The sequence below is a fragment of the Antedon bifida genome, chromosome 11 (genome assembly GCF_963402885.1).
Source record: "Antedon bifida chromosome 11, ecAntBifi1.1, whole genome shotgun sequence".
In the NCBI taxonomy this organism is placed as follows: domain Eukaryota; kingdom Metazoa; phylum Echinodermata; class Crinoidea; order Comatulida; family Antedonidae; genus Antedon; species Antedon bifida.
This window is the reverse complement of record NC_136236.1, coordinates 16,690,442-16,717,964: the sequence shown is the minus strand read 5'-3', so window position 1 is coordinate 16,717,964 and position 27,523 is coordinate 16,690,442. Positions and strand designations below refer to the sequence as shown.

General features: G+C 32.8%; 3 protein-coding genes across 7 annotated transcripts in view; 2 read left to right on the top strand and 1 right to left on the bottom strand.

Annotated features, from left to right (window-relative positions):
* The window catches only part of LOC144855294 (ubiquinol-cytochrome-c reductase complex assembly factor 6-like), a 128,855-nt gene extending 119,351 nt beyond the window's left edge, over window positions 1–9,504 (bottom strand). Inside the window, exons 1-3 of one of the 3 annotated variants that reach the window (XR_013614781.1) lie at window positions 9,200–9,341; window positions 8,205–8,428; window positions 7,368–7,703 (exon numbers count right to left, since the gene is read on the bottom strand). Coding sequence is in view for 2 of the 3 variants with exons in the window: in XM_078713112.1 (XP_078569238.1) it covers window positions 7,638–7,703; window positions 8,205–8,312 (174 nt within the window). In the remaining variant the exon portion in view is untranslated. Of the gene's footprint in view, window positions 1–7,334; window positions 7,704–8,204; window positions 8,429–9,199; window positions 9,342–9,366 lie in introns of those variants that run through there. The other 2 variants (XM_078713112.1, XM_078713111.1) reach the window with 2 other exon arrangements.
* On the top strand, window positions 452–7,303 carry LOC144855292 (centromere protein K-like). 3 transcript variants are annotated; one of them, XM_078713109.1, is made up of 10 exons: window positions 452–567; window positions 1,009–1,146; window positions 1,872–1,931; window positions 2,061–2,136; window positions 3,199–3,328; window positions 3,639–3,734; window positions 4,450–4,579; window positions 5,130–5,195; window positions 5,535–5,711; window positions 6,705–7,303. In XM_078713109.1, exons 1-9 carry the CDS (start codon window positions 565–567, stop codon window positions 5,694–5,696), a joined length of 861 nt encoding a protein of 286 aa, XP_078569235.1. In that variant the 5' UTR covers window positions 452–564; the 3' UTR covers window positions 5,697–5,711; window positions 6,705–7,303. The 3 variants fall into 3 exon arrangements, with proteins under 3 accessions (XP_078569235.1, XP_078569234.1, XP_078569233.1); XM_078713108.1 differs by lacking the exon at window positions 6,705–7,303 and adding an exon at window positions 6,375–6,698; XM_078713107.1 differs by lacking the exon at window positions 6,705–7,303 and adding an exon at window positions 6,363–6,698.
* Window positions 9,505–9,555: 51 nt separating the features above from the next.
* LOC144855281 (uncharacterized) lies at window positions 9,556–27,430 on the top strand. Its single transcript, XM_078713090.1, has 7 exons — window positions 9,556–9,596; window positions 10,538–11,148; window positions 12,868–13,336; window positions 16,866–16,935; window positions 17,804–17,936; window positions 19,403–19,562; window positions 22,212–27,430. The coding sequence occupies exons 2-7, from the start codon at window positions 10,541–10,543 to the stop codon at window positions 23,187–23,189; spliced, it is 2,418 nt and encodes an 805-aa protein (XP_078569216.1). The 5' UTR covers window positions 9,556–9,596; window positions 10,538–10,540; the 3' UTR covers window positions 23,190–27,430.
* Window positions 27,431–27,523: the final 93 nt, after the last annotated feature.

The window sequence follows — 27,523 nt, the reverse complement described above, 5'->3', positions numbered from 1 at the left end:
ATAGGTCTATTTCTATAGTTGGGTAGTGAAAGATACAATACTATACTAAAAAATAAAGTATAACATTGAAAAAAAAAAAGATTTTAAGTAGAAAAAAAGAGACTTAAACATTGGACAGAGGCAAGCACGTGATATGAACAATTATAGTTAATAATTTGTCAACGAATGAGATATAACAAATTGATTAATTTTTATTAAAAAAACAAGAATTTGATATAATTTGTGGTGAGCCCAGTTTTTTCAAATGATAATGGAAATGATCGTATTATATATTTTTGATAAATGATGGACAATAAAAATGTATCATTTTAATAGATACGATACTCAGTGTGGTTTTAATGGATGAGATGTTTTTTATCCCCAAAAATTGATATACAATACCGGCTCGATAAAAGTACAGCCCCAGACTATTAATGGAACATTCCAGGCTGCTTCCGGGTTTATTTTTTCAAACACTGCGCGCGCTTACACTTGGTGGTGGTACGGTCGGCTGCTGGTTTTTTGATCTGAGAGTTCCTGACCCTAAGTCTAATCATAGATTTAAAAAATATACGTTCGATAATCATGGTAAGATAAACATTATTATTATTCTATAAAGAACGATTACTCCTACCGTAAGTGTAAGGACGTTCTGGCTGGTTACTGGAACTGGGTAGAGTCTAGCCTATAAGCCTAGCCTGTCGATCAAAATGTCAAGTTGACACACGTACTACCACTGCGGCCGGCTCAGTGTGTAGGCTAGTAGTAAGTACTACTGTGTCCGGGCCTAGCTGGCCTACTATTCTAGACTTACTTACAAGTAATATAAATAGAGACCATGACCTTTTGATACTCAGATTCATATTAATTTATGTAGCCCTCCCTGTCGCTTGGATTTTAAACATTTTTTTGGTGCTGTTCTGTTTAATTATGATGTAATATTATGCACAATTTGAAAGTATGCAAGGATTTCCTTATTCAATTCAAACGACTTGTTTACCACCAGAGAACTCGTATTTATTTTTTCAGGATGATGTAACTGCTGGTGCACAGCGATCACTCATGACATCATTTGACCCAGATCAACAGAGTCCGTCAACAGAATTAGAAGAAGCAGAAAACCAGTTAAAAATAGAAATTGAAGAACAATGGTTAAAACTGAACAAGGTGCATACAAGACTATCCCTTCAAGGAATCAAAAGATATAATTCCTTACAGGGATATTATTTCTTTTATAACAACCGATCTCAGACTACAATACAATATTCCAGCCTTTTATTTTTGAATTTATAATTTGGCTACAGACTGAGTTATGACAAAAATAAACATTATCAACAGACAGATTTTGTTTTTTTAAAACAACATTTTTGGTATGAATGTAAAACCCTGTCTACACTATCAAACTAGTTTGACAAGAAAAGTGTGATGTACCCAAATATGGTAGTAATATGGGGGTGGGACTACTGTATAATTGAATTAAAATAATAATTTTGTTTTTATTTTTTGGCAGCCCACCACAAGTTTACACTTTCTGGGGTTCGCCTCTCTTATTTAAAATTGTTTTTTTACAAACACTGTTAATAGAAAAGAGAAGAGAAATAAATGTTCTGAATAAAAAATAAATAAAAAAAAAAAAATACCTGGGAAAACCTTGGTTCAGAAAAAAATGATTGAGTAAGCATTTCTTGTAAAAACACATCAGAACTGGCTAAAGAGAAGCTTACATCCAGACCAAAAGTCAATATTGGGACTATATCCGAGAATATGCTTGTTTGTGAAGTCAGACATAAAGTAAGGGGTGGGATTATAACCGAGGATACACGGTAATTACTACAATATTACTATTAATTGTAAATGTTTTAATGTAAATTTATTCTTTTATTTTTCTACAGCTACAAGCAAAGTTAAATCAAGAAAAGAAGATTGGAAAAATAAATAACCCGGAATGTACAGTAAGTTACACTATTATTACCTGTATTGTTTTAATATACTGTACATTATTCAACTGATAATAAACTTTCATTATTTTTATAATAATACTTTATCTTGTATAAGCTAAATAAACTATTGTTTCCTGGTAGATGTCACAGATATCTGAAGCTAAAGAAAAAAGATTACAAGCTGAAATTGACGCCAATATTAAAACATCACCAAGCTGTGAGTAATAATTTTTGATTATATGTAAATGTTTTAGTCTGTATTTATCATTCATCTTGATATTTGCACATATTCAGGCTTGTCATAGAGGACAGGACAGTCTACACTATAAAAAATGTGATGTGCCCATATATGGACACGATCAGTACCATATTTGGGTATATCACTACCATAGTCAGGCTTTTCACAGAGGACACAAGAATTAAAGCTCTGTCTACACTATAAAAAATGTGATGTGCCCATATATGGACACGATCAGTACCATATTTGGGTATATCACTACCATAGTCAGGCTTGTCACAGAGGATACAAGAATTAAAGCTCTGTCTACACTATAACAAAATGTGATGTGCCCATATATGGACACGATCAGTACCATATTTGGGCATATCACTACCATAGTCAGGCTTGTCACAGAGGACACAAGAATTAAAGCTCTGTCTACACTATAAAAAATGTGATGTGCCCATATATGGACACGATCAGTACCATATTTGGGCATATCGCTACCATAGTCAGGCTTGTCACAGAGGACACAAGAATTAAAGCTCTGTCTACACTATAAAAAATGTGATGTGCCCATATATGGACACGATCAGTACCATATTTGGGCATATCGCTACCATAGTCAGGCTTGTCACAGAGGACACAAGAATTAAAGCTCTGTCTACACTATAAAAAAATGTGCGTTGGTTCTTTACCACTATGGACACGATCAGTACCATATTTGGGCTTATCACTACCATTGTCAGGCTTATCACAGAAGACACAAGAATTAAAGCTCTGTGTACACTAGAAAACTTTATGTGGCAAAAATATGTGATGTGCCCATCGGACACGATGATGTCACATCACTACCATATTTGGGCACATCACACTTTTTGCCACCAATCAAAGGCTCCCTATTCAATGCACAGAAACTAGTAGTGTGATATGCTTTATGGTGGTGATATGATATTATCATTTCCATATATGGGCACATCACATTGTTTTGTCACATAAAGTTTGATAGCATAGACAAGGCTTAATATTTTAAATTATATAATGTCTCTTGATCTTTAGTACTTAGCACAAATTCTGAGGTAATTGAGGCAGTTCTTTTGTCCGATCTTCAAACATGTGTTGAGCAGTTGAAACAGACACTGTCAGTGGTAAAGACCCAGCGCAGAGAACTTGTAGAGGAGACAGAAAGGTAACGTTATATATAGATTTTATTGATGACTATTACTGGAGACTTGGTTTTGGGGTTGCATTCGGACCCTCATTAAAAAAACATGCTTATCCTGTTTATGTATTTAGCTCTGTCTACACTATTAAACTAGTTTGACAAAAGAAGTGTGATGTGCCCAAATATGCTTCAACATGGTAGTGATATGACATCATCATGTCCATATATGTGCACATCACATTTTTTTTTTGTCACATAAAGTTTGATAGTGTAGACTGAGCTTTCCAGTAGATAACAAAACAATAAATATTCATTTTAAATTTACTCTTTTCAGGGAAAGAAGACTCCTAAAACAACACAAGGAGGTAAAAGCTTCTATAGAAGAAAAAATTGAAGTAGAACAAAAAATTCCTGAAAAATCACACGATAGGTGAATACTGTTTTTTTGTTCACAATTTGTACACAACTAAAGCTCTTTCAACACTATCAAACTAGTTTGACAACAAAAGTGTGATGTGCCCAAATATGATAGTGATATACCCAAATATGGTAGTGATATGTCAATATATGGGCACATCACAGAGCTTATCAGGTTATGAAAATGTTCTTAAAATCATTATACCAGGAAATAGCATTTGGAATCTGATGGTTTCCAAGTTTTTTTGTCAGTTTATGTGACTGACATAAAGGTGTTCCAGTACAAATGTCCCTTTTTGCTTTGTTGACTGTTTTATGTTTATTATGGCAAATAACCCATAAATAATTTGTGTTTTGATGGTTTTTCACAAGTAAATTACAATAACCACTGGGTTATATATCATCTTTTTAAGTTGTGTAAATCTCGATTTAATACCTTCAGTAGAGCTTCTTTCTTTGATATACGTATCATAAACACATAGACTTCATTACCTTATCACATTGTTTCAAGCCCAACACTTTTAAACGAACATATGACTTACACATAAAAACTATGAGAGGAGGCAGCCTATACGAGTAATACTCTTTGTCTCCTTATTTCAATTAAAGTAAGCAACATTTGAACATGTCATATACTGTACTGGTGAATTTACCACCAAAAGAACCCTGCTATATTTTAATTGATATTCTATTTTATCGATCATTAATTTATCTCTTTTTTTTTACAGTGAATTAAAAAACTTGGAAAAAATGAAAAAACGTGGGATTGAAAAACAAAAGAATTTAATGAAAAATCTAGGCCAGTTTGCTAAGCAACATTTCCCTATGCCAAATATTCCAGATAGCAAAAGAAAAAGGGTTTGTACATGTTAATGTTTAGCCTGGTTTTGATCTTTGAGCACTGTCACTTACACACAAATAGCATGTTGAATTATAAGTATATTTAACTATACACCACTTTTTCAAAACTGAAAGAAACGCAACTGAAAACTTAAATAGTGTGTGGTATTGGTAACCGCGACCAGTAGAAATGTTCACATAAGCAATCAACTACGAATCACATTGCATGTGCCGTATATAGTAACCATGCTAGCTATTCACAATTACTTTCATATTTCGACATAAGCACTCGCACCATGGTTCCTTTCAATTGCTCAAAATTGAACATAAGCGCTGTATCGGAACTTAGTTTCTTTCAGTTGATTTGCTCTGTCTACACTATCAGACTTTATGTGACAACAACATGTGATGTGCCCAAATATGGACATGATGATGTCATATCACTACCATATTTAAGCATATCACTACCATATTTGGGTGCATCACACTTTTTTTGTCAAACTAGTTTGATAGTGTAGACTGAGCTATTCAACTCCATATATTAATATATATTTATCTATATTTACAGCATCTATCCGGTAAAACTGTTGATGATGACGAAGATGAGCTTTTTCAACTTTTTGAAATTTTAGAGGTAACTTGAAATGGGTTGTATTATTAATACGGCCTAAGATAGGGTTCACAAGTTATAAACCAAATCTTGTGTGTCTGAAAACAGTTCCGTCTGGCTAACAGCCAAAGACTTCTTCATCTCTGGATAAAGTGGGAGTTTACCGATGTTTTGTTTATCCTATCTCCTGCTAAAGGTGCAATTTTTCATGATTGTTTTAGATGGAAAAAAACGAATTAAAATGTTTTTGCTTTGCTCTTGTTTGTTAGCTAAATGCAAAACATGCGGAAGTGTTGTAAAACAAATATATATATAATATTATTTTGAATTATAAACAGAAATTAAATCAAATCGTTTTTGCAGGTTTTGATGAATAAAAGCACAGGTGAAGACAAGCATGACCCCTATGTACAAGTCACATCCAATTTTTGGCCCCCGTACGTGGAGTTACTTCTACGATGTGGCATTGCCAGACGACATCCCGAAGACAGTAATAGAATAGCCTTAACGTCGTACCACATGTAAAATCACACCTTCAAAGTATCCTAAAAACTATGAGAATTTTGCGATATTTCGAGTTCCCACCTTCCGCTAAATGCGCAATTTTTCCCGATTGTTTTGGGTTTACGATATCCAATAGCATCTACATTTACTATTACAGTAGTTGACCCCTTTTGGTTAACTAAAGTTTTAAAAATGCATTGTGAGTTGGGAGACATTTTCGACAATGCACATTGGCTATTCATTTCCATGTTTGGAAAAGATTGCCATACATTATTTATAACAGATCCTGATGCTAGAGATTTTGTAAATAGCACCCTCTATGTTTGGATGTTTTTGTAAAATTTATAGCACCCTCTATGAATTGGCCAAGTCTCTCTTTCATTTTTTGGAAAATAATTTTGTATGTACTGTATTGTATATTTTTAGCAGATTTAATAGTTATCCCTGGGACGATGTCAAAAAATAGTCGTCGGGTGATAAAATAATTTAATTCATAGCAAAAAGAGTTCCATTTAGTTTATTTTATCAAGTGGGGCCTCTGTAAAATAATTTTGTATGTAAAATATTGTATATATATTTGGCAGATCATTGTTTAAAAGTTATCCGTAGCACTAAAACAAAACATGGTTTTCAGATGATCAAATATTTAAATTTACAACGAAATTTAGTTTTCCTATCACTCACTAGTAAACAAACCAGACATGTTTACAGTCGTTGACTGACTGATGACCAGGCCAGCTTCAGGCTATGCAAGACTACAGAACTGTAACAATTAGCCTAGGGAAATGTTTTTAATGGCTGTAATAATACGCTATACTGAAAAGGTAACATCTGCTTACTTTTTGTTATCTTAACATCTAATTTACTTTGTGTACACAGAACATCTGCGTAATCATTTTATTTTGAATTCGCTCGGTTGTTTTGCTTTATGCTGTATGTAAATGCATTGAATCAAATTACACAATGTAATATTAACTAAGTTAATTAGATGTTTCTGATGTTTTTCTTAATCAAAAATATTATCAACAGCAAATGTGTTCGATGAATTTATGCTTGTCATATTATGAATAAGATTCTTGGAAAGAACACAATTCAATAGGAAATCAACATTGAACAAAAGGCCAATTCAATGTTTTAGATTTTTCAATATTATAGATGGTCAATCCATTTAAGAAAACAAATACCAACGAGTATGTCACAGTCTCAGGGAGCCTGGGTATGAAGTTAGGGAGTGAGATTATACTTGATTGAATCAACAGGATGCTGAGCTTCGGAGATGAAAGGATTTATCTGTGGCTGTGACATGATCAGTTCTACTCCCTTACCGACAACACACCTCTGAAAATATGGCCATAGTACAGTAATCTTGGTAGTTTTCGCAGCCAGACATAAGATCAAAGGACTGTTATGATTTCCTATCTTGGCAAGGCGAGCTCAGTGGAATTTAATAAGATCTTGAGTTTTGCCTAAATTATACTCAATAACACTCATTTTTTTTTGTTCGTTCATCCAGCTAATGCCACCAACATTTTTTTTCAATTTGTGTGGATTTTTTTGTGTCGTTATTGTAGCGTTCAAACCAGTAGTAGACATGAAATAATAAATATTCAATGTTTCTCAGTTTTTTATTTAAGATTTCTATTTGCCAATTTGTTTTCTATATAATTTGTGTACTTAGCCGATGGATTCAACCCAACTGAAGCAGGTCAATCAATTAATAACATTAACATATAATATAATTTCAAATTAGTTTTGACAATGAATACCATGTGTGCCTCATTGTTATTGGCCGGTTTTCTACTTGAGATCCTTGAACTTATTAATTTAACCAATCGTGTATAGCCTCTTAAACATCCTGGTCTGAAAGTTTTGCACTTTTGAAGAAAACTTTAGTTATCACAAAGTAACCAATGCATCTAGGATTTTACTGTTGATGCTGTACATTGAAGGCAATGGGACCGGTCACCTGGAAGAATTCTCCACATCTGTCTGTGTGCTGTCTGCTCCACTCAAATCAACAGGTAAAGTCTATAAAAATTAAATTTTAAAGAATTGTTAAAACTTGTTTACACTATATACAGTACTACTTTACACAGATATTCACTATCTCTTATTTCTGTACTAGTGTCTGTCAGGAGCCAGATATGTTTGTTCTTTTTGACACGTATTGGTTGTAATAATTATTATGCTGTGGTTACTGGGATTTACAGATTATAAAGCTCTGTCTACACTATCAAACTTGATGTGACAAAAAAATGTGATGTCATATCACTGCCATATTTGGTCATATCTCTCAAACTAGTTTGTGTACAGTAGACGGAGCTTAAGAACAAATGTTATAGATAATGGCCCTACTGCACTTTCACACCTACTGAGATCATTATGTTCATTAGATTTGCTATTCGTATACAAACTGTATGACAATTATTATTTTTTCGTTAATAAACTATTAATCTTAATGCATTTTTATTGCAACCCCCCCCCCCCCCCACCTCATAATCCATAAGATAGCACTCGTGTTTATCTTACCATATCTGGTTTATAGTAGTTATGAATCACTTGTGATCCTAAAAACATTGATATCATACTAGCTGAAACAAACTTCAGGTATGGTATCCAATTCACACCGGCAGGCATTTTTGAAAATTTAAAATTCAGTTAATAAAATTGTTTTAATTATTCACTGTTTCTTTCAACCGTTTTATTTCTCTCTAGTATCAATTTTTCAGTTTGCTTTCTTCGCCATACATCATCTACAAACAGGAAATAAAAAAAAGATTTCAAACAAAATGTGTGATATTGTTCCGAGAATTTAATAAAACATTCATTGCATTTACTAAGTAAACCCACATCCTGGTAACGACTCGCATTTTTTCCGGAAACTTTCAATAAACATGAAAACTATTATTTAATTTTTATGATTAAAATGACCTTGAGTTTCAATATGAAAAAAAAATTCTCCCATATTTTTCAGATTTTATGGGTTTTTTTATGACTTTAATTCAAGGTGATGTAAAACACAATACTACTTGTACTATAAATGTGCACTCAATTTGTGTTTGATAAAAAGTAAAATTTTATATTTTTTAGAAAATAATAAAGGAAATGATGCATTTAATATAAATTTATAAAATATTATTTGATTAATCGAATTAATATAAATACAGTACTAGTTAGGCCTATATATTATTTATTACTAAGTTACTATTTATTAGTGCTGCGGTGGCTAATAATAGTAGGCTAATAGTAGTATTATACATTTAAATTAATTACAGTATTAAAAAAATTAAAAAGAATAATAAACATATTAATTATCACTGACACTGTTTGTTTTAATATTAAACAGATTGACTAGCTAGTAGTACAATTGGTAATCTTGTGATGGCCTATGTGTGTAGTCTAACCTAGGCCCTAAGCCCATCCCTCTATACCTTGCTTACTTTAGACGGCACCGGGAGAGGAAGGTCTACTACCACTAGTAAATAATAACTAGGGATAGTAGCCAGGCCTAGGATTACACTTACAAAATGTCTCTCTTCCGGGAGCAATTTGGGCATTAATCATAACCCATTCTATACCAGCACCCATAAAGAAAAACAGTGGAAGGAATCTATATATTCCTAGTCTTCTTTTCCCTGGCCAACGATTTAAAAAACGACGAAGAGTGTCACTTTGCATAACTGAAACTTACGATCTCAACGCCGCCATTCTTATTTTTTAGCAGACTACACGTTTGTTTGTTCGTACTAATTTTCTCGTGGCTTTGTCTAACTGTGTCTTATGGCTTGTGTGATTGGCTTAGATTACGACGCTTACTGATACTTTTGTTCATTCGGCCAATCGGCTGTTAGTTTTGATTGATTGTTTTGAAGGCTGGGCTTTAAACGATGGTGGTCTGTCGCAGTTCAACTTGAGAAGAAGGTTCGTAATTTTTGTCCATATTTGTCAATCTAAATTGTTTTTTTCACTAAAAATTGTGCTTATTTTAAAGATAACATACTTATTTAAACGATTGTTTAAGACTTGGGTTAAAATAGTTATGGTAAGAATGAATTTCAGTGTCTAGAAATAGCCAAGTTTTGTCCCCTTTTGAATTTCTGTGTGCGACGGACAGAGAGCAGCAGCTGCCGAATTTTGTATTTTAAAAGGAATGAGAGCTAGCATAGCACAAAAGGTTGCTAAAAAACGCAAGCATAAGGCTCTATCGCATCCTAAATTGGGTATATTTTATGGTTAATTCGACCTTTATGGTAACGTATAATATTGTTTTACGATTACAGTTAGGCCAAGGACGGATTAATTGAAAAAAATAAATTTAAATTTGCCTAACTGAAGCTAGCCTACATTCAAAATCATGACAATGCATCGAGTCCGCACATACCGGCTTTATAAATTACTTTAAGGATAATATTAACAACGTCACATTTGGTTTAAATCATAGAGTACATGTTAAACCACATGGCAAATCATTCGTTTATTGTTTAATAAAAAAGCTATAAAATCAATTTTCTTGGAATGTGTTTTTAATAAAAATAATTGTAGGCTACAGTACAGTAAGATAAGGTTTACAAATGTAACTGGTCATTTCATTAGTTGCTGTTAATGAAAACATTGCTATTACAATTTGTAAATATTTTTAAAAACAAAAGTTTATTAATATAAACATTTTTTTATGTTTATTTTATTCAAAAAAATAACCTGATACAAAACACCTGTAATATTTATTTAAAAATTAGTAAAAAAAACTTCTTGAGTAATGTAAGGAATCTCACTGTACAGTATGTGCACAAGTAAATGAATGCAAGAATCAAATGTTAATAGATACACTGTGCATACTAACATATCAATTCATTATTTTTCAGTTGATGTGTCCCATTTCTGTGAACTTGCAACAGCCACCATTTCCACAACAAGGTCACGAAAACATGGATCAGAATCGATACCAGTACCCACAAAGCCAGTCGCAACACCCACAACAACAGCAGCATCTGCATCAGCAACATCACCCGCAACAACAACAGCAGCACCATCCACAACAACAGGGGCAACACCCACAACAGCAGCAGGGGCAACACCCACAACAGCAGCAGGGGCAACACCCACAACAGCAACACACGCAGCAACAGCAGCAGGGGCAACACCCACAGCAGCAAGGGCAACACCAACAGCAGCAAGGGCAACTACCACAACAGCAGCAACAACAGCCGCAACACCCACAGCAGCAGGGGCAACTCCCACAACAGCAGCAACAACAGCCGCAACACCCACAGCAGCCGGGGCAACACCTACAGCAGCAGGGGCAACACCCACAGCAGCAGGGGCAACACCCACAGCAGCAGGGGCAACACCCACAGCAGCAGGGGCAACACCCACAGCAGCAGGGGCAACACCCACAACAGCAGGGGCAACATCCACAACAGAAACATCCGCAATCCCAACAGCAAGATGTACAACACCAAAACCCATATTATTAGTAAGTATTTATACGACAAATAGCAATGTTTGCAATATTCTTTGAAACTTAACGTGTGAGCATGCAAGACGTTTGTGATTTATTTTATTATTGTGTCCCTGTTAGCTCATCTATCCATCTGTAATGTGTCATTTTCTGTGTATTGTTTAGCAATAAATGAATAAAAATTCCATTAATGACAAAACACAAAAGTCACAATAATACGTACTGGCATATTCACAGTACACACTGGCAGTGGTAAAGCAAAGAGTTGGCTCAGCCAGTTGGCCCATTTCTAAGCTCTGATTTGTTCCAAATTTATTGTAATAAAAAATGTATAAATGATGTTTATAATATTGATCAAATTACAGTATATACCGAGAAAAAATGAAGGTTTTCCATGCACAGGCAAATGCTTATCGGGACGCTTATTATTTGGAAACGTTTTGATAAGTTATAAGTGGATCAATTTCCACTTATTGGAGTTTTAGCTTGTGCTACAGTACAGTAAAATCAAGTCTGAACAGTGTCATAGGCTGAAATGCTATAGGTGTGAACAGGACCTTAGTAACAAGTTTAATTATTGATATTACTGTATATCTTCAATCTATATCTACAATAATAATATCCTTTTCACACACCAACAAAATTGATATACAGTACAGTCTATCTAATTGCACTTGCCACTATAATAATGTTTGTCTAACCCAAGTGTTTTTGCAAAATAGTGTGAAAAGATTACATAATATAAGTGTGTACTCTAGGTCATGTGATAATTATTATATTTGTGATAACAGTAGTTGAACAAGTGACAAATGTTTTGTTTAGCTGCATGCCAATTTGAATGCGTACATATCATTTCTTTGCCAATTATATAATCCTTTGTAAATCAGTTGAGAAATACATAGCATAAACAAAGGATTATTTTGTATGTTATACAACCAGATAAGGAATTTGTCTGTTACTAGAATACATTGCATTTAAAAAAAAATGATTAATATTCCCTATAAAAATAAAATTTAATGACAAGATCGATGTTTCGGAATCATCATCATTCTAAAGAAGAAATGAGTAAAAAATTTTTAACTTTTACTTATTTGTTCTTGAGGATGGTTCCGAAATGTCTATTTTTTTTGGTCATTACATTCCATTAATATTCAATTGCTTTTAATTTGAAAGTAAAAAAAAAATTACATTACACCGAGGAATAATTATGTTTTTTTTATTTGGTTGCCTCATGACTTTCACATTTTACAGTTAGTACTGTATGGGTCATTTCCTTATGACCTCTAGGTCACCAGTCCAATACGTATTTCTGTTTCTCACTCATATTAATTACAGTTATGTTTGGATTTTCTGTATTTTAATTAATTTTCATACAATGCTTTAACTGTTTCAAGCACATACATTATTTTATTTAAATATTAGACTGTGATGAAAGACTATAAAGTTGTTTTTTCTATAGTATACTTGGGCTTGGTTTAGTACTACAGTAGCCATTATATAGGCTATCCAAATTTATGAGCATTAGTTACAAATTTGCCCTATGTTTTGTTTGCTGGCTCTGTGTGCTAAGTCCTAATTTAAATTCAAGTACCGGGATGTCTTTTAGTAAATCCATTGTTAATCTTTACTCTTATCTTTACTGCCTGGAACTAACTGTATACCCATTCAGTATAATATAACAGTAATATGGGCTAGTAGTAATATTTATTTTTTTCTTTATTTTATCTTCCTTAGTCCTCAACAATTCCAAGTGAAGCAGGAACCAGCCGACTATTACTCACCAATGGTACCAAACGGATACGTGAACAGTATGTACAATAACGATATGCAGATGAATGGTTTACCATCTCACAACGGGATACACATGAACGGCGTGTATAACGGTAATATGGCAACCATGAATAACGGCTACCCTCCCAGGAATGGATTTCACATAAAGCAGGAGCCTATGTATTGCAATAATCCAAATCAGATGCTGAACCCCGTGGGACAACTACCGAATCCTGCAGTTTCCACGGCTCTGGCGTCGACCGCGACAACAAAGAGGAAGGGCAAAAGCAAAAAAGTAAAGCAGGAGACGTTAACGGATGCGTTTCCCGTGAAAAAGAGGAGGAAGGTTGATAGGTTTAACGGCATGCCCGAAGAAGAGGTCGCGAAGCGGGTGCTACCAGATCATCTCAAGCTGGGCTTGGATATCATGATTGTAAGTTTACTATCATTTCTTTTTAGACCTCTCTGTTGTGATAACTACTGTGTAAGGTTCTACATCACATTTTAAAATTAATTTGTTCATCTTTTTATAGTATGAATTACCATTTCAACCTGCGTTGTGATAGCTGAAGTGACTACAACAAATTGAAAAATTATCCATAAGCCTCTACTTCAGTTAAAGTTTATAAAACACATACAGTAGTTTGTTTGTTTGAATAGCCTAGTAGTAATAGTTGTAAATGACCTATCATTTCATATAAGTTCACCATACTGTAATTTGTTTAATCCTAAAGAACAGTCTGCGATTAAACAAATGAGTATTGCGTTATAATAAATCAAGTCTGTAGAACTACAGTACATCACATTACCTTTGTTCAAAATGACTTTATATTAATTATTTATACACACTGTACTGTTTATTAATTATAGTACTTCAGTACATTAACTTATAATTCAGCTGCTGCACAGCTTTCATGAAGCTGCAGCGGTGTCATGTTCCATTTTAATATAAAGCACCCCCAGACAGTGGACACATTTTTCATTCAAATGCACATGACCAAATCATACATTTCAAGATATTTTGAATACAAAAAATACAGTTGTATGTAGGATTATTGCCTTGTCCTGTACCTATAGTACTGTACTCTAGTACATCTGTATTTACCAACTGCACCTGTGTTTATATTTCCCTTGAAAACTTTGTAATCACACATTTTTAAGAATTTCCCTTAAGTATTTTATAAAATAACATGGAGGGTACAGTATGACATCCACTTACTCTTATTAAATTATTTAAAATTATAGTCCATAATTTTATGCATGAAGTACAAAACTATCAAAATAAATTTATTTTCTGCAAAAATATTTGTGCATTTTAAATACAATATTTCCCCTTTGTGTTAGTAGACTAATTTAATTTTCTGTGTCGGATGAAAACAATCTTTTAAACATTTCAAAATAAATTTAAAATATGAAATACAGTACAGTAGGTTCCAATTACAATTATTTCTAGAATTTCTTTGATGCTACAGTATTTACAGTATTTGAACAATAAAAAACAGTATTCTAACAACAAAACATTTAAAAACAACATTTTCCATTTAAAATTAGTTTACATTATATTATAGCTCGATTTGGAGATAATTAATCCATTTTAGTTACATTATCCTTAAAACTATAATATGTAAATTTATTTAGCAAGCAAAAATTATTACTGTAATGTTATCGTAAATGAGTAAGAATGTTGCACATTAGGTCGATTCTTTCGAGCCTTAAAAGTGGACAAATAATTTATGTTTGTAACCTTTGAGTGTAGCTCAATAAATTATTGAAAAGGTGGCGTTTTACATAATGTTCATTTTTAGCATGAGCGCATGCATAATACGGTTAAATATCATATGAATAGTAATGGCAACATCTCCATTACAGTCGGTAATCTAAGAATAGCCTAGTAGTAAAGAGGCTCTTTTGAAATAATAGATTGAATTATACAGTACATGTATTAAACAAAGCTACAGTACAACAATAATGTATTAAATAGTGCGGTTTTTCATTAATTGCGAACTGATGACATGAAAGAATATTAGAGAATTAAAATTATAGCTACGATAATATTAACTGCAGTATCTCTTTTATGAGAAGTACACAGTTAACATGTGGTTGTACAGTTTTATTAATCGATTTACTGATTTAAATCTTTTAAATTGGGAAATTTATATTTCAAAATAACAATATATACATTTACTGTTAATCAGTACTGTATTGTTGCAACACACTATTAAAAATGATATACAATAATTAATATTATACATTGCACTAAGACCTCTCCTTTGGGACACCCATTCTCGGTACATTTTCCTTTGAAACAAACAATTTTAACACTATCGCCAACACCTACAGTATTACTGTAAGAGATTACTGTACCTGTGTTAAGGAGACATTTTGTTCTAAGATATCCCCTACTGTAATTTACTGTACTGTACTAACCTGGGGTAGAACTGTAAATAAACTGAAATAGATAAATTAGTACTGTATCTGTACAGAAATACAGTACTGTACAGTGTATCTACAGTAAAAACTGTTATACAAAATAGCGGGATGGTATTAACTATGTGATATTGATAAAAATACTGTACAAGGTATTAACTCATCACTAATTTATATACTTATAGAATTCAATAATTATTGATTCCTGTCTACACCCAATTCTTTCTCTTTTTACTTCCTTTAATTTCACACATTAGGTCAAACTAAGTTTATCTAAATTCCACTTAATATTTGGTTGAAAATAGTGCATTTACTAAAGTATGTATTCTGTCATTAATAATTGTTATGAACATAAATTTCATGTACGTAGCAGGCAAACATGTGAGCTGGAATTGAACTGAACCAGTGTAACACCCCAGGAAATTACCCTACTGTTTCCATCTGTAGTGTAGATTTGTAGAAAATTCACTATAAAAAATTATAATACTGTGCAGTGTAACAACACTAATACAAATATGTAGCCTACTGTAGGCTACTGTCAATTATTTGGTTTACATTGTAATGTAATTACACTAAAATGATAATATAATCATTATCCAGTACACTAAAGCCCTTCTTCATTCTAGTACACTAAAACCCCGCCTCAATCTTGTACACTAAAACCCCGCCTCATTCTGGTACACTAAAACCCCGCCTCATTCTGGTACACTAAAACTCCGCCTCATTCTGGTACACTAAAACCCCGCCTCATTCTGGTACACTAAAACCCCGCCTCATTCTGGTACACTACTTTCCTCTGAAACGAAATGATTTTAACACTATCGCCAAACCCTATAGAAAGTTTTATGTAATGTTTGTTACTGTACAACTTAGCTCATGTCTTTAACCAATGGCGTTTGTGATGCTTATTCTTTTATATAACCAATCGCGTCGCTTATTCGGAGCTTAATGAATAAAATTGTACATTTATTTACAGTGTTGCCGACGTTACTAAAATTAGTTATTTTTTCGAGTTCTTTAAAGAATGAATACTATGTTTTATGTTCTTCATTCAATTTGGCTAGATTTATGGCCACATTACCTGAACATAATACAGCATGTTTTCATCAACTCTTTTTTACCTTTAATGACCTTCTTTCAAATGCTGCTTGCCGTCGGCGATCTAAAAAGCACATTATTTTTTGACCGACCTATAATTGTGTTGCCTTTTTTTGTTTAACACAGTGCGCATAATAAAATTAAAACTTGAAAACCATAAAGGTTTTCTTCAGTCAAACAATTTGCATATTGTATACTGATATACTGTAGTATTGTCGACTAGTTAGTAGTATTTTTGATTGTTTTCATCATCCATTCAAATGACGCAATCTAAAGTTCAAACATGATTTTAGATGCGTCCAAAATAGGCGTATCAAGTTGATTCTATATAAATAAATTATTTATTTGTTAGAATCAGACAAACCTTTTTAGCTTTTTGTTCGTTAACATTTTTGTCTTGCCATCTAAATATTTAAATAAGTTTCTTTCTTTTCTAGATCGGAATCAACCCTGGATTATTTGCTGCTTACAAAGGGCATCATTATGCAGGGCCAGGCAACCACTTCTGTAAGTTTGATTTACTTTTTTATCATCTGAAACAAGGCTACTGTATGTTTGTTACCTGTGTACTGTCTTTATTTATATAAATTATTATATCATAACAGAAGTTTCAAATGTACAGTAGTCAATAAATGTTTGAAAGTTACAGTATCTATCCTTTGTATACGTCTGGAAAAAAAAGCTTTGGCTATAAAAGTCAGCTGGCTACCGATTAGAGGTGGCACTCGTGGGGCTACTGTATGTGACTCAGTTGTATAAGCTCACCCCTTGAGATTTGTGGGCTTTCAAGCCTATTTGAGTCACAAGTTCAATATCCTTTTGCAATAAAACGTACAGTAAAGTATACTGTACACAATGGTGGCTATAGTGAATCTCTTCTTATTCCATTATTTTTCGTTTTTCGCAACACACGACTACGTGCCTATTATTGAGTGAAAATATACACGTGCTCATATGTTTCTGAGCATGCGAGTCATTAAAACGAAAATTTGTTGACGCACTGAAGATTTTTTAGGAATCTGTTGTAATGTACAGTACTGCATGAAACACCATCACATGCTAGACAACGATATGAATTACAATAATACTGTTTTCGGCACACCTACTGTAGATGGTTAAATTAAGTTATATTTTGGAGTGAGGTTGATTAATTAGGGGTTGAGTACTGACAAGCATTCTTCTAGAGTTATAGGTGCATTTTGTACTGATGATAGCATTAGTGGCTAGGGTGTAGGACATCAATAAATCGTGTCATTTGTACTCATTCAAGAGTAAAAATATACTGTCTGTATGCATACTGCGTCCTACAGTACTGCTTTCATATACTGTATGTAACTTTTCTTTTTCTAAACTGTTTTTAATTAATATATTTCAGGGAAATGCCTATATCTGTCAGGACTAATTCCAGAACCAATGACTGCAATGGATGACTATAAACTACTAGACTTTGGAATTGGGTTTACAAATATAGTAGAAAGGACATCACGGGGAAGTGCTGATCTATCAAAGTAAGTTGGAAGAATTATGCTCTTTGAAAGAATTTAGACCAGAGATAAAGTCTGTTTTCGCCAGAATTTGAGTTTATTGTATGCCTAAGTTTTGAGCGAATTGACTATCAAGCCTGTATCTAGCAGGGTTTGTGGGGTTTAAACGAACCCCTTTTATTTGAAGTGCCCTTTTCAAACTAGAAATTGCTAGTATATGCCAAATTTATAACAATTTTTGCCCATTCTGACCTAGCTAGCAGGCAAATTCCATCTATAAGGAGGCCTAAAACAATCCCCACCCCTTGTTTTATCGATAATTCCATAGTTGTCCCTTTTTGAGGGAACAAAGAACCCTCCCTCCTTGCTTCAAAATACTATGTTGTACCACCATTGTCTGTACATTCTTCTGTCTCCTTTACAAATACCTTTACAATTAAATGCTATTGTTGTGCAGTATCTTTACAAAAACCTTTATGATACCTACTTAATTAAAGTTATTCTTAGACGTTCATGTAACACCTTAATAGTGGAATAAAACATTGGCTAATTACAGATATTTTTATGTAAGTATTGAACCAGCTGAGAACAAAATGATAATTTTCAAGTCTTAATTAAAAAGGGATCCTTTTAGCAAACACTCAACAACACACTTCCATATTGCTACAGTTAACCAGTATTAATGATAAGTCGTTAGTATTGCTAAAACAAACACATATTTTCCTATTCTGAACTAGACAAGTATTGTAAAACTAGGTAGAGTTTTTTTATAGAATATTGTTTGCCATGTTTTCATAATAACTTATAATAATAAATTTTTTAAATAATGATCCTTTTAGAAGATGATAAATGTTGCGTTTCTAAAAAATAATGTTAAAAATGCATGATTTTCAAATACTGTAGTCATATAGTAAGTCCTCTCCAACAAGATACAAAACAGGTTAATGTATAAAACCTACTGTACAACAAACATTTCATTGCCTGACCTTAGTGTTAAAATTGTTAGCATTTTAAATTTGAAATCTATATTTGGAAAGGGAATTATTATAATTATAAGATGTGTATAATCCGTAAATGGAATAATCCTAGTTAATTAGTTAACGCCATTAGCTTGAAGTTGTTGTTACCTTTTAAGAAATGAAGCGTTCCGGCCAGTTGGTTCTTGTCATCAAGAAATGTTGTTCTAGAGTGTTTGCTTATTTTCTTTTGCTCTTTTATAACAGCATATTATTTTCCAGTATAGTAGATATAATTTGTTAAATGTCACACACACTGTGTAAAAACAATTTAATGGAGTGTACTGCATTACATTTACAGTATAACAATTGTAGAAGATTTACTAATACTGTGTTCAAGTAGATTTCTCAAAATCTCTTTATTAACAAATTATTAAATTTATTCATTAAAACAATGTTTGACGAGGGCTGAATTTTATATCTTTCCCATCTTAGAAGTATTTTGGAATAAATTGATTTTTTTTGTTTAAACAGAAAAGAAATTAAAGAAGGTGCCAAAATTTTGTTGGAGAAAGTGAAGCAGTTTAAGCCAAAGATAGCGGTGTTTAATGGAAAGGGTATTTATGAGGTGTTTAATGGTTCAAAAAACTTTGAAATTGGCCGACAGCCTGAGCCCATGGAAGGCACTGATACGGTAATCATATTATTTTGCTGGAAGTCTGTTAAGCTCTGTCTACTAGTTTGACAAAAAAAGTGTGATGTGCCAATATATGTAGTTATATACCCAAATATGGTAGTGATATGATCATATCATGTCCATATATGAGCGCATCACATTTTGTTGTCACATAAACTTTGATAGTGTAGACAGAGTTTAGCTTTTCATTTTCATGACAAAGCTATACAGCTTTTGAGTCATTCTCATGTTTTTAAGCATGCACAGAATGACTTTTTAACTTGACAGCTGGATAGTTAGCTGGATAGTTATGTGGATCAATGTGAAAACGAAGTTCACTATTTAAAGCTCTATCTACACTATCAAACTAAAAGTGTGATGTGCCCAAATATGGTAGTAATATGACATCATCATGTCTATATATGGACATATCACATAAAGTTTGACAGAGCTTTATAGTGTACAGTAACACGTGGCGGTATAGAATGGAAACTTAATTTATATTACAAGGAGATATAGAAAGCTTGGTAGGTATAGTACAGGTAACCGGGAAGTACAGCAAAATTGGGACTTGTAGAGAACGGAGAAATTGAGAGAAACACGGAACTGGGAAATTGGGAGGTACTGTACAGAGGATAGAGAAACATTACGGTATATCTGAAAAAAGGGCGTCTGACCAGTATAGAGAAAACAGGGAGAAAGTTTTGTACTGCGTTAAAACCAACTGGTAAACCAGTCTTTGAATGAACGGCTGATGAGTTTGCGATATTGAAATATAAAAGGGAAAATCACCAATCTCCAGCAATCCGGCCTGCTATAGACTAAATCCACATTGCTCCCCACCCAAAATCTGACCCCCAGTTTCCTTCTTCCAGGTATACTCTACGTACAAACCATGGCTAATCTGCTATATGCATACTCACTAGTCCATATCCTTTCATTACTGCACTGTACAGTTTTCGTTACTGGACAGTTAGGCCTTTTCAGGAAACCCCTTTTCCTATAGACCAAACTGCTTTTAATCTTATTAGAAACCATGCTAAATTATGTTAATTTTTGCGACTGCTTTACTCAGTTTTTGTCATGTGGGTCACAGTAACAAGATAGACTGTATTAAACAACATGACACTATTGATTAAATTATCATTTCTAAATAATTTTAATAAATGTTAATTTTTGCAACTGCTTTAAAGATGTATTGTCCCCCAAAAACATAAAAAATGAAGATTAATTAAATCAGACTTTGAATACCTTATGTTGTAGTTAATATAAAGTTAATCACTTCCGTAGAAAAAAAAAAGAGAAAAAATAATGTTTTCACTTGTAAAATGACAAAACAAATGGTTAAATTCAACCAAAAATCCATTGGCTGGCAGGCAATTTGACCATTTTTTGCTTTAAATTACATTTTTTCAGGTAAATTCCAATTTTTGGTCAAAGTGGATAACTATTACGTTACATTAAAATGGAATATTCAACAACATTTTTTTGTAAGAAATATTTTTTCAGGGGGACAATACATCTTTAATAGTCAGTTTTTGTCATGTGGGTCACAGTAACAAGATAAACTGATATTAAACTGTATGACACTATTTGATTAAATTATCATTTTCTAAATAATTTTAATTGGGTAAATATAAAAGGTGAAATATTTGGTAATGTTACAGATAAATCTATTATTATTGTTTAAAAGAAATCATCATTTCAAATAATTTCATCATTTCAAACAGTAAAGCTGTTGTGACAAGTTCTCTACAACTTGTCAAAATGCTTACTCACTCTAATCATAGTCTAGTCACTGTATACTGATCACATGGTGTATAAGCTGTTTTTTATCAAAATATTGTACACTGACTTTGTTGAATTTTAATAGGCTGAAGGAATATGTTTATTTAGGTTTCTACCCACCTTAATTTTTACCTAGTACAGTAGCACTCACTTTAAAAGGCCTCTTTATATTTTGTAACCCCTGGAATCTATCCTAAACCATACCTATGATAAAGTATAAAATCGGCCATATGTAATAATGTGCATCTCTATTCCTGGATTGCGCTTTATATTCTTGTTTGTTGGTCCATTTGAAAATAATTTATTATAACATATAATGATTGACATAATTCACTTATCAATCATTCATAAAAAAATTTTAATTTAAAGTCATGAGTCATGCTATCGACACAACACAACATTGAAATTAAAATGTCTACTTCATTACCTACAGTATGAAATGTAATGAACAGCGTTATATAAATGGAACTGAACTGAAATTAGATTATTTATGAAAATGCCATTTGGAAGTCACTCAGAATTCATTTGCATAATCAACGTATTATGTTTAAGTGTATGTCTCATAATTGGTTAGTGAGGGCAGCGTTGCATAATATTCACTATGCATTCAATGTCATTGGTTCCTTAAAGCTCTGTCTACACTATCAAACTAGTTCAGACGTGTAAAATATGGTAGTGATAGTCATCATGTCCATATATGGGCACATCATATTTTGATAGTGTAGACAGCTTTATGATGATCTGAATGTGGTTCTTATTTATTAAACCTTCTTTCTGCAAATAACTTTTATAGAAATTTGTCTTTTTTCTGCTTATTTCATGAGTGCATTTCTAAATATTTTAACTTAATAACCTAAACATTAAATGTGTATTTTTCAGGTTATTTATGTAATGCCGTCGTCAAGTGCACGATGTTCACAATTCCCAAGAGCACAGGATAAAGTGAAATTCTACCTCAAACTGAAAGAACTCAGAGAGGAAATAGTCTCATCTTCAAAGTCTGTCGCAAACACAAGCACAGAGGGAAATAAATCTCCCACAATTCACGAAGAACCATCTGAAAGCAAAGAAGATGCGACAACGAAAAACGATTTTGACTCTAAAGAGTTAGGTAGCAATGACACTAAAATTGAAAATGTTGAAATGGAAAAACAACCTGTGATTAAAACGGAACCATGTGGTGAGAATGAATCGGGATGTATTAAAGAAATTGACATTAAACTTGAAAAAAATATTGATGGAACAATACCAGCGTCTAATTTACATTTCCTAACAAAGGATGGGAATATAAACAATTGCTCCTCCACCCCTGCTACTCAAAATGGACAAACCCAAGAACATGTCAAAATCAAACAAGAGCCAAAGGAGAATGAACCTGAACAAGTACGGTGCGCGGCGGCGGCGGGTGATGCCGCTGATAATTCACCACAACCTTGTAGTCTAAGCCAGAGGATGTTACAGACCGCATCCTGGGTGCAAAGTCTTCCCAGTTTGCCGATGGAAAACCGCTTTGAAGATCAAATCCCGAATATCAATAACCCTCAGCGATCTCAATACTTCCACCAACCACCACACGGCTCCATCGGTTACTACCCTCCGCCACCCCCGCAACAAATGAGCGACCAGGTGAGGATGAACCAGCATTTGACGTCGACCACTTGGATGGCTGGTAACCAACAAATGATGTTTTCGTCGCATCCAATGGCAGGTCATGCTCCAATGATCTCTAGTCCGTATACGCAAGCAATACTGGCCCATTCATCTAGTATCTCACAATCAATATCATCATTATCCAATGTTAAAGGCACATCCTTATCAACATCGCAACATCGTAATCCCCAAACGTCTAGTAGGTAGGAAAAAATCAACCATAATACAACAAAAAATAACAAAAAAAATACATTTTTTATAATCATAAGTTATTGGTGTTTGCAAGAATTTATAGGCTTAATTAGGCTGTACTGCCATTTTAAACTTGTAAGAAAATATTAAATTATTTCTAATCTAAAAGAAATTGAACCCTCCCTTTGCTAATAACAATAATCTGTTAAATGATAAAGGTTTTAGAATTTTAATTCTGTCATATAAAAATATTTTAGGTATTTGTACAATTTTCACCCGATAATAATGTACATAATTATACAGGCTTGTACTGTAATTTTTAAAATTCAATTCTGTTTTTTTTTAATCCATCTTTTTTGCCTAACATTGCAATCTCTTATCATGGTTTTAAAACAAAATTACAGTTTCTATTTTTATTGGTAATAACAGCCAATCAAATATTAATATGAAAATGATTATTCCTGATAATAACAAATATTATTAGTGTAATTGTCGGCAAAGCTTCTAAGAACAAAATTAAGCATTCAACCATTTAGACCAAGTAGTCTATAGGTACAATTTAGAATGTTTTTAATTTTGAGAAAATCCTGTACTACTATATTGTATATGAGCAATATATAGATATTCATGTTCATATTAGCTTGTATGTGATCAATATACACATACCATATTTGATCTGGTACAAATCCCTTTTGAAAAATGTGATTGTATAGTTGTTGGGAGTGGGTTGTGATATTGTACCTTTATTATGTTGGTACTACAGAATAAAGTTTGGATGTATCATATTACGAGTGTATGCACCTATGTCATAAATTAACAGGGTGGGGTTATATTTGAGTATGGGATTATATTTGAGTATGGGATTGTACGAGGTCAAATATGATGATGTGAAATAAATGATGTAGTTGGTTGGTATTCAATTCCTCTATACATATCTCATATTAAATTAAAAAAAGTTAGTAACACTATAAAACAAGCCATATTACATGTGATTAGATAGATTTAATGCATTTGCAAATTCTGGTATTCTCATTGGCTTAAATCCCATGTCTAAATTCAATATACTTGTTTAAACAACGTATTCCTACAATCACTAGAGTGTACTGACTATACCCCTATTTATTTGGTTTGCCAGTTATGTGATACCCCTTTAGGCGAGTAAAACTCAACATTATATTAACAATATTATTGCTTAATATCTATTATACCTCTACAAGATACTTAAATATTCTATGTAAATTTAAGTACTGTAACTCTTGACCCCCTAATTTGTTTACAGGTGCTGTTGTAGTATGGGTTAACCCATTTTAAGAATGAATAGTTCCATTTTATTTCTTCTGTGGCATTATTAACCCACCCCGAAGCAATTGTGTTGATGGTGATTTAAGAATGGGTAAACCCGTTTATTTTTTCCGGGGTACCACTCAAACGCTTAAGCAATTGATGATGGGAGGGTGACTGCATTTTTAAAAAAGGGGTGTTGAATTTGAATACAGGGTGTATTTTTTTATTTCATCAACATTTCTTGTACAGTATATTTTATTTATTTGTCCATTTAACTTTTTAAAATTAAGATTCTGTATTATGAAAATAGGTCGTGTACATTCATTTATTTTGGTACATTTTCATTGAGTATGAAGTTGAGTGGACATTGGTATTTTTTATTTAGTATTTATTTTAATCTGTTTTTCAATCTTAGGATTAATTTCAATCCTATAATCCAGTGTGGGGTGCTTTTAATAGGGATGGTATTTTATCCCGTAAGATATTTGCTTGTGCAAGTAACCAGTGATTTTTAATCTTCTAATTACTGTAATATAGTCAATTCTCCTAAAAAATAGACACTGTTGGGCAGGCCCATTTTGTCCGGGCTAGTCTGCTTTTCAGAATGCCTTATGTAGATAATGGTAAAGCATTTATTGTTTTGGGAAAGGTTATCTGTGTCCAATTTTGGAAGAGTTGACTACAGATTATTTTTTTTTGTATGTAGGTTAGTATTCCAAAGAGCCAAGATTCTTAGCACAAATCTGATTCAATAGTTTAGTGAAAATGATTTCTCGAAATTCCAGTGATACTTTTCCTCTGTTATGAATGAATTGATTTTAATTAATTAATTAATTTTAGATGATGTTTCTTCACATGTAAGTGATTGCTAATGTTTCATTTCATTTATATCTCCAATAAAAATGTGAAAAAGAGCAAAGCTCTGTCTAGTTTGACAAAAAAAAAAGAGTGATGTGCCCAAATATGGTAGTGATATGACATCATCATCTCCATATATGTGCACATCACATTTTGTTGTCAGCTATTGATGATTTGTCGGCTAGTTTTATATTTTAAATTCTGATATTGTAGCTGCATTATATTTCTGTGTGGATGTTGTGAATATGAATAACCAAAAAGGTTTAGATAAAGGGAGATAATAAAAGGTGTGAATCCTAAAAATACCATGACCTATCAGGGCTAATATGCAGTAAAAAAATAAGCATATTATTGCTTCTACTTTGAAATACACAAATGTAAAACCCCCTTTTTAAAGTTTTAAATATGTTTTTTATTTTATACCTTGTTTGATGGTATTTTGTTTTAATTACTTGAACGATAATACATTGATATTAATGTACTTTAGCCAACTAAAAAACACTTTTTCATTCACCAAAAAAAAGTCACCTGATATAAGCCCATGAGCCTATTTTTTATGTTACTGTACTATATATCACCAATGCTATTGCTGTATACTGTATATACTGTGGCAGTGAAATTAGTTATATGTCGTAGTTGTTCATAGATAAGATCAACTGACGTGATGTTAAGCTCTGTTTACACTATCAAACTTTATGCGACAAAAAAATGTGATGTGCCCATATATAGACATGATGTCATGTCACTACCATATTTGGCCATATGACTACCATATTTGGGCACATCACACTTGTTTGATAGTGTAGACAGAGCTTTGTATTTTAGTTAAACATTGTATAACCATTCTTATCACTGGTAATGCCATAAAGGAAATGGCTGTATGTGCTTTATCTTTTAATGTATGTTCGTGTAACACCCATAGCCCTTCGGTTTAAAGATACTGTGTTTAGTACAGTAGCAGATTGACACGTGGTTACAAATGGCGTGTCCAGGGATGCTATGGAAAAATCGTAATCTGTTTTACAGAACGACGACTTGGGAAAAATATGTAATCCGGGGTCGTTGCAAATTAAAAGCTCCCTAGTATCATGTCCAGGGGGTGCTTGTCATTGACGTATCCAAAAATATGCTAAAATAAAATTGGATATATACTATTTGTTTTATTTCAAGAAATTTGCCTCAATTTGATAAACCCTGCTACGTGAATTGCCTCCTGGGTGCGCCTTAACTAGCCTCATCTAAATTTTATGTTGGTATTTAGGTTGGCCTAGCCGCTCTTTTCGTTATAATTGCGTTTAATGCTAATGTTTAGGCCTATTTGTCATTTGTTCCTCTAAATATTAGTATCATGTAATGTTAATTATGTTACAATTTGTTTAATAATAGATATTAATGTCAACAAATTATAAATATTACCTGAAAAATGTTCTGTTTATATGCACCCAAAATATTAAAACAGCTAGAATCTGATTATTTACAATATTAACACAATCATTGAATGCAAGTTTACTTGTATAATTTTTCATGAAATTTCATGAAGTTTTATTTTAGTTTTAAAGTTGCCCAAGTTCTGTACTGACTGGTGTATCTCATATGAATTTTAAATTTATATAAAGGATAGGAAGCACACCCATGCTTTCTAAACTAAGTCTTGTATAAGGCTTACTTGCACTGTTTCGGCATGATATAGCTCACTCCATGTTCTGGGATTATATCCGAGTCTGTACAGTACTTGTATTAAAAAAAAACCTAATATTGTTACTGTGTTTATTAAGACCCCAAACATATTTGAATAACAAACCATTACCTCAAATACATACTGGAATCTTAACATTGTTAAAACACCCATTTAATCTTATTTAATGTAAGAGTACCTCTGATAATACTGTCCCATATTTGGAGGTATTTTAGCTTGCATTGTAAGTACACTAAGTTATCATTCAGTATTCTATATGTGCAATTCTTGTATGGGTTGACCGATGCTGTTATAACGGTCAATAGAAAAGGACAACACTGCCCCCAGATAAAAAGCAGACGATTGTGTTGATATGCTTTCGTAAAGGTGGTAAAAGGCTTATCCGATAAATAGAGAAATAAACATGTTTTGTGCTAAATCCTGTCTCGGTTATCGTAATTCAAAAGTTGTTATTTTCTGTTTAATGTTCTTGCGTTTTCTGCTAGATTATGATTTGTCAATTTTTAATAAT

Bases quoted from the DNA above. Each gene is read 5' to 3' on its own strand.
- LOC144855292 (XM_078713109.1), top strand. The intron at 1,147-1,871 runs GTGCATACAAGA...ATTTTTCTACAG, and splicing joins AATGGTTAAAACTGAACAAG to CTACAAGCAAAGTTAAATCA. The intron at 5,196-5,534 runs GTAACTTGAAAT...TCGTTTTTGCAG, and splicing joins AACTTTTTGAAATTTTAGAG to GTTTTGATGAATAAAAGCAC.
- LOC144855281 (XM_078713090.1), top strand. From the start codon at position 10,541: ATGTGTCCCATTTCTGTGAACTTGCAACAGCCACCATTTCCACAACAA. The intron at 11,149-12,867 runs GTAAGTATTTAT...TATCTTCCTTAG, and splicing joins CACCAAAACCCATATTATTA to TCCTCAACAATTCCAAGTGA. The intron at 16,936-17,803 runs GTAAGTTTGATT...AATATATTTCAG, and splicing joins AGGGCCAGGCAACCACTTCT to GGAAATGCCTATATCTGTCA.